The 7,486-nt window shown below is 36.9% G+C and overlaps 1 protein-coding gene across 1 annotated transcript; it reads left to right on the top strand.

Annotated features, from left to right (window-relative positions):
- Positions 1-3,011: 3,011 nt before the first annotated feature.
- On the top strand, positions 3,012-4,688 carry LOC114821158 (protein DMR6-LIKE OXYGENASE 2-like). Its single transcript, XM_070812331.1, has 3 exons — positions 3,012-3,242; positions 3,647-3,968; positions 4,419-4,688. The coding sequence occupies exons 1-3, from the start codon at positions 3,034-3,036 to the stop codon at positions 4,662-4,664; spliced, it is 777 nt and encodes a 258-aa protein (XP_070668432.1). The 5' UTR covers positions 3,012-3,033; the 3' UTR covers positions 4,665-4,688.
- The last annotated feature ends 2,798 nt before the right edge of the window (positions 4,689-7,486 follow it).

Here is a 7,486-nt window from a genome sequence, read left to right as displayed (position 1 = left end):
GGTATTCCACATATTGCCAATTAATTTAATAGTAAAACCTCAACCTTTCTTCATCCGTAACAATCAATACCCACAGGGGGCCTCCCTTGTTCCCTCTATAAAATGCATACTTCATCCCACAGAAGAAGAAAAATGGCACAAATTTATGAGGTTTTTGGTTCATGTGTGTGTTGGTGATAGTGCTATGGAGTTGGAGGAGAGTGAGGTAGGACAAAGAAACCGCAGAGAGAGATTTACACTTGTGATGAACATGTCACCAAGGTTATAAAAGACCCTAAGCGGTAGTCGGACGGCAGGTTGGGGCCTAGTGCCTAGGCAGCTGGGTAGGGCTTAGGCTGGTGTCTAGACGGACTAGGCGGATTTAAGTAATTGCATTATATTTCGTGTAAATAAGTGTCTATTTATACTTTAAATATATATAATTTCATTATAAACTGCAAAATAGAATGACATATATATTATGAAGTATTGGAACCTAATGAAAAAATGGGGAACAAGCATATAATGTGTGTTCATTAAAATATTCAATAAGTTTCTTACAATTTATTGAGAAAAATAAAATGCAAAAAGAAAGTTATCTATTTTCTATCTAAGTGAGTCACAACTTAGACGGGTGTCTAAGCGGGTCTGGACGGACTAGGCGGGTGCCTAAATGGTCTAGGTGGGTGCCTTAGCAGGTCTAGTCACCATTTCTTAATTTTCAAGCGCATAGGCATTAATCGGAACGGTGACTAGTCGCCTAACGCCTAGGTGGGACCTAAGCGTCGTTAGGTGAGAATTTTTAGAACAGTGCATATCACAAGTTTGGGTGACCGGTTGACCTTTTTTTTATTATTAAATCGTTGAACACTGGTAGCCTCTGATTTTTTTTCAGTCTCTTTTCTTTGTCTTTGTTTTTATTCTGGATCGGATGCAGACTAGGGTTACCTCATGGAGATCGTAGGGAATGACGATATTGTGATGTCACTTTGATTACATCATTGAAAATAAAATCTGTGACTTTATTTCAGCTGATCAGCTTCTAATTTGCTTCTGAGTAAGACTAAGTGTGGGGCAGCCCAATTATTTTCTTGCCTAGTTGCCTTACTCGTTTTCCATTTTCTATCTCCTCGTGGTGCACTAGATAAGTCACCGGGGGTGTTGCCAACACATTGACATGCGAATCAGCCAAAACTACTCATTTTTCTGATTTTTATTCTTCGTTTCTCTTCTGTCAATTCTGTACACCCAGCGGATATTATTGATGTATGGATATTCATTCAACTACAATTTGATTGAATTCTAGATTCATTATATTATAAAACGTGTAACTAAGGATTCTATTGATATTGTTCTTTGAAAAAAATCAGTAAACGTTTTAAATTCAAATTTCTCTACTCACAAAAACAATAATTATGTAATTAAATTATTATAACTTGTCATAGTTTTACATGTCACAATGCATACTACAATTCGTGTGAAAGAAAAATTGAGAGCAGGAGAAAGACACATCTCTCTCGCTATAATCAATCCGGCTTTATTTAACTTTTTCTTAATCTTTTGAAAAAAAAAACAAAAACAAAACTATTATGAATTAAATTAAATATTTTCCGCCATAAGCACTGTTTTAAAAATTTATGCCTAGCGCCGCCTAGATCTCGCCTAGGTGATAGGCGGCTAGCCACCGTCCCGATTAATGTCTAGGCGTTTGAAAATTAAGAAATGACCCCTAGACCTGCTGAGGCGCCCGCCTAGACCGCCTAAGCACCCGTCTAGGTTGTAACTCATTTAGCCAGAAAATAAATAGCTCTCATTTTACATTTTTAATATCAATACTAAAATGAACAAGCATTATTTATTTGTGTCCCCATGTTTTCATTTTGTTCAAATACTTCATAATATATATTAACTCGTTTGGATGTGTTTTTAAAATGACTAAAAGCGCTTTTGATGAACATGTTTTTAGAATTAATTCTTAGTAAAAATGCAAATAAATCTTAAAAAAACACCTAAAGTGCTTCCTGAAAGAAACACATAATTGGTACTTCTAACAGAAAGCACTTTAAGTGGTTTTAGAATCCAAAAACATTTTTTTCTAAAAGCACACTTTTAGTCATTTTAAAAGTACACCCAAACGAGCGTCATTCTATTTTGTAGTTTATGATGAAATTATATATATTTTAAGTATAAGCATACACTTATTTACACAAAATATAATAGATTTACTTAAATTAGCATAGTCCGCCTAGGCGCCCGTCCAAACCCTGCTAGCCGCCTAAGCACTAGGCCTCAACCCGTCGCCCAACTAGCGTCTAACGCCTTTTATAACCTTGGCCGGAAGTTATCTCATTTCAAAACAAAACTCCCCAATATGACATAGCAGAAGGACGTTATTTGCTTACCTCAGACAAATCTGTCAGCAGTTCATAGTGAGAAGGTGGTGGGCATGCCGATCTGACAACTAGAACAGCCAAACCCAACTCATATTCTATAAATAGGGATAGGGATCCAATTCCAAAGCTCCATTCACCAAACCTACAAATTTCATTAGTTTTCCAACTTTTCTCTTCAGTCGTAAACAAAATGGCCCCCACAACAAACCTACTGCTAACAGACCTCATGTCTGGTGTGAACCATATCCCTTCAAACTACATCCGACCCATCTCCGACCGTCCAAATCTCACTGCTTTTCAGGTATCAGATGCCTCCTCCATTCCTCTCATTGATCTCAAGGACCTCCATGGCCCAACGAACTCTGATATTATCAAACAGATTGGTCTAGCATGCCAGACTGATGGTTTCTTTCAGGTAACAATTAAAACACGCACGTATGTATATACTAGGGCAAATGATTTCAACACAGCCCTTTACTCCATCTGCATACCCTGTTGATTAGTGCCTTTGTTTCTTCTTACACACACACACACACACACACACACACACACACATCCCATTACTCTATACTTAATTACACGTTATTACGACTAAATGATGCACCAACCTTTTTATATCAGGTGAAAAATCATGGTGTTCTAGAGAAAATGATAAAAAAACATGTTGCATATAGCAAGAGAGTTTTTCCAATTATCAGAGAGCGAGAGGTTGAAGATGTACTCAGATGACCCTTCTAAGACAACCAGACTCTCCACCAGTTTCAACGTCAGGACTGAAAAACTATCCAACTGGAGGGACTTCCTTAGGCTCCATTGCTACCCTCTTCAAGACCATGTCCAAGAATGGCCTAACAATCCCCCATTGTTCAGGTAAATAGGGATGCCTTCTTTTTCATCATCTTATGCTAGTACTTAAATATTCAAACCAACTAATGTTTTCTAACCAGACTTATTATATTGTTAAGATGTGAATCTGAGCACACATACACAATCTAACAAGAGAATATTGTCCAATTGAATTTATTAGTTTAGTTAAATAAGGGCACTTTTTGTCATCATCTCAAGTAACGTTCTTTAGTCAGGCTTACATTGCTAAACAAATGCTCATCTTGTCGAACTTTGAATATGAACTATATATACATCTTGTCAAATATCAAACTGACCAATAATCTAAGTTCCAGTCTAACAGGAGAGCATCGTCGTAGATGAGTTCATTTGTTTCTAATTAATTACATTTAAGTCACACAACCGCATGAGCTGTACTTTGTTCACAGGGAGCAAGTGGGTGAGTACTGCACAAATGTGAGAGGATTGGTGCTGAGATTGCTTGAGGCCATATCAGAGAGTTTGGGCTTGGAAAAGAACTGTATTGTTAAGGCACTGGGGAGGCAAGGGCAGCATATGGCTTTGAATTACTATCCACCTTGTCCTCAGCCAGAGCTAACTTATGGATTGCCTGGACATACTGATGCCAACCTAATCACTGTCCTTCTCCAAGATGAACTGCCTGGATTGCAGGTCCTTAGAAATGGCAAGTGGGTTGCTGTCAACCCTATTCCCAACACTTTCATTGTCAATATTGGTGATATGATGCAGGTAAACTCTATATCCTACATTTATTACGTTTCGGTGTATGTTATCAAACAAAATTTCGTCATTAGATATTGGTCAATAGATCTTGCATGAAAGATCTTATGACTAATAACTATTACTACTATGCTTCAGTGTATTATATCTTAATTAATTTTTGGTTATTGGATTGTTTACCAAGGATCTAATGGCCAAAAGATCATCTGGGGTATACAAATTCCAAGAGCATATTGGAAAATGCCCCCATGGCGTGAAATCTTGATTTCTTTGTCTTTTTTCTCACCTGTTTAGTTACATGAGGCATGAAATAATAGATGATGGCATTACTCCTGAGATAGTTAAGCTCATTTCTCCCTAGCAAGGGGGACTTGTCCAAGTAGAGGGACAAAGTTTTGTAACACAGGAGTAAAATTTGTAATTGATTTTTAACCTTTTTACCATTTTATTTGGTATCAGGTAATTAGCAACAATCGGTACAAGAGTGTACTCCATAGAGCTGTGATAAACTGTAACTCGGAGAGAATATCGATCCCAACTTTCTATTGTCCATCACCAGATGCAGTAATTGGGCCTGCCAAGGAGCTCGTCAACTATGACCACCCAGCCATGTACAGGAACTTCACATATGCCGAGTACTATGAGAAATTCTGGAATAAAGGACTTGCAACTGAATGCTGCTTAGACTTGTTTAAACCCATTTGAACTTGTGCGGGCAATTTCATGTCACTAGCTAAGCACAAGTACACAAATGACCTCAAAAAATGGTCTACTTTAGTTTGAGTGTTTCAGTAGTATGTCTATTTATCTGAAATAGATATTGACACTATTTTTATTTTTATTTCATTTTTAAGTTTATGAATAAATACGAAAATAAAAAGTATGTAATTTACATTAGAATCAATAAAGTATCACTATGATGTGGATATTGTTGATGTCCATTTGAATTTGCTATAGTAATAAATTTATTTGAGAATTGTACAGTACTTTGCTTAATTAATGTCATAGAGTATGATTCTCTCTCCTCCTAGTTTCATCGCATTTTCTCCCCTCCTCTCATAGATCGCCTTTTGTCTTCTTCTGGCTATTAAAAAGTTAGAGTAAAAGACTGTTTACTAGCCTCATGTTTCGTGATTTTCAACATTTAGTACATCAAGTTTTTTTCGTCTTAGAGTCATACCTAAAGTGTAAATTTTGGGACAGTCTCATACATCCGTTAGTCAAATTGTTAAGTCTCCCGTTAACTGTGACATGGCGCCCATGTAGACACTGACTGGGCGCCACGTGTCATCCATGTGGAAATTAAAAATAAATTATTTATAAAATAAATAAATAATTATATATATATATATATTAAAATAAAAAATAAAAAAAATAAAAAAACCTTCATCTTCCCCAGATTCGGAGGAAGAAGAAGAAGAAGAAGAAGGAGAAGGAAGAAGGAGAAGAAGGAGAAGAAGGAGGAAGGAAGAAGGAGGAAGAAAAAAAAAAAGTTGCAGTCGGAGGAAGAAGAAGAAGAAGAAGGAAGAAGGAGGAAGAAGAAAAAAAATAATAAAAAATCTTCCCCAGATTCGGAGGAAGAAGAAGAAGAAGAAGAAAAAGGAAGGAGGAGGAAGGAAGGAGGAGAAGAAGGAGGAAGAAAAAAAAATCTTCCCCAGATTTGGAGGAAGAAGAAGAAGAAGAAGAAAGAAAGAGGAAGAAGAAAAAATAAGAAAAAAAAAAAAAAAACCGAATCTGCAACCCTGATTCGGAGGAAGAAGAAGAAGAAGAGGAAGAAAGAAGGAGGAAGGAGAAGGAAGGAGGAAGAAGAAAAAAAAAATCTTCCCCAGATTCGGAAGAAGAAGGAAGAAGGAAGAAGAATGAAGAAGAAGGAAGAAGGAGGAAGAAAAAAAAAAGTTGCAGTCGTAGGAAGAATGAGGAAAAGGAGGAAAAAGAAAAAAGAAACAAGAAAAAAAAAACCGAATCTGGGTAAGAAGAAGAAGAAGAAGAAAAGGAAAGAAGAAGGAGGAAGGAGAAGGAAGTAGGAGGAAGAAGGAAAAAAAAAATCTTCCCCAAATTCAGAAGAAGAAGAAGAAGAAGAAGAAGAAGAAGAAGAAGAAGAAGAAGAAGAAGAAGAAGAAGAAGAAGAAGAAGAAGAAGAAGAAGACGAAGAAGAAGAAGAAGAAGAAGAAGAAGGAAGGAGAAGGAAGAAGGAGAAGGAGGAAGAAAAAAAAAGTTACAGTCGGAAGAAGAAGATGAAGAAGAAGAAGAAGAAAGAAAAAAAAGAAAAAAAAACGTGGATGACACTTGGCGTCTAGTCAGTGTCCATATAGGGGCCACGTCACAGTTAACGGGAGACTTAACAATTTGATTAACGGATGTATGAGACTGTCCCAAAATTTACACTTTAGGTACAACTCTGAGACGAAAAAAACTTGATGTATTAAATGTTGAATACCACGAAACATAAGGGTAGTAAACAGTCTTTTACCCAAAAAATGAATACAAAACATTGACGTGACTTAACTGTAATCGTTCAAATAGGAGAAGAAGGAAGGGAAACTAAGAGGGAGAGAATCCTACTCCCAATGCCATAACTTGAGGAGCTCCTTACTCTGTCCACTAACGCATTGCCATATGTTATGATTTCGTCTCCTAGAAGAAGACCACCTTTAAATATAAAATGGTGCAATCAAGCAAGTTTTTATCATTAATAGCCAAAATTTCTCTTAATTTCAAAAATGTTAGTTTTTATATAAACTTTCAAATATAACAAAATGTTCACTTGAATAGACATAAACGCCCTTATTGTTAGCCAGGAACTTGTTCAGAAATGCTGTAATAGGAGTTTGTCGCTAGGTATTTGACCAAATAAGATCGTCTAGTTCCTATAGAACCTATCACTAAAATACCCCTAGAGAGGGATAGGGCTAAGCGGAGCGAAAAAGGTTTTCCATGAGATGGGAAATGAAAACTATTAGCCCCACAAGAGGTTTGTGAATAAGTGATTGTCTGATAATGAGCAAGGAATATCTGTCTTTCTGCTAAACAAGATGTATTGAACTCATAATTCATTAGATACTTTTTATGAATGTCAACTAAGTATCGTAAGCAAATTGCTCCCAGTTGTTCAATCATTTGATAACCAGAATCATTTAACCTAATTTTTGACAGCTCATCCTGGAATTTACGAAACGAAATGGTATTTTTGTAATTTCACTAAGTTTTGGGTTTTTATTTAAAAATTATTTTTGGATCTTAATTGGTGAGCCCAAGGTGCCCACCCCCTGATTTGTGTCCCTGGTTCTCCTATTCCTCGTGAACTCATCCACTCTTTCTCTCCCTCACTTTCCCTTAGCTCTCACTCTCTTTTATGTGCTTCCTCTCTCGGATTCCCTCTTCCCCGAGGACCAGTACACACCCATATACACCACACCTCAACAAAGCACCCCAACACATTCACCACCACCACCATCATCTAAACCTTCCCTCTCCCTCGTCCCTGTGAAGCATCAAGACACCCACAACACCCACTTTGGTATCTAAAT

The sequence above is a fragment of the Malus domestica genome, chromosome 14 (assembly GCF_042453785.1).
Source record: "Malus domestica chromosome 14, GDT2T_hap1".
In the NCBI taxonomy this organism is placed as follows: Eukaryota; Viridiplantae; Streptophyta; class Magnoliopsida; order Rosales; family Rosaceae; genus Malus; species Malus domestica.
This window is presented reverse-complemented; position numbering and strand designations above follow the sequence as displayed.

Bases quoted from the DNA above. Each gene is read 5' to 3' on its own strand.
- LOC114821158 (XM_070812331.1), top strand. From the start codon at position 3,034: ATGTTGCATATAGCAAGAGAGTTTTTCCAATTATCAGAGAGCGAGAGG. The intron at 3,243-3,646 runs GTAAATAGGGAT...CTTTGTTCACAG, and splicing joins AACAATCCCCCATTGTTCAG to GGAGCAAGTGGGTGAGTACT. The intron at 3,969-4,418 runs GTAAACTCTATA...ATTTGGTATCAG, and splicing joins ATATTGGTGATATGATGCAG to GTAATTAGCAACAATCGGTA.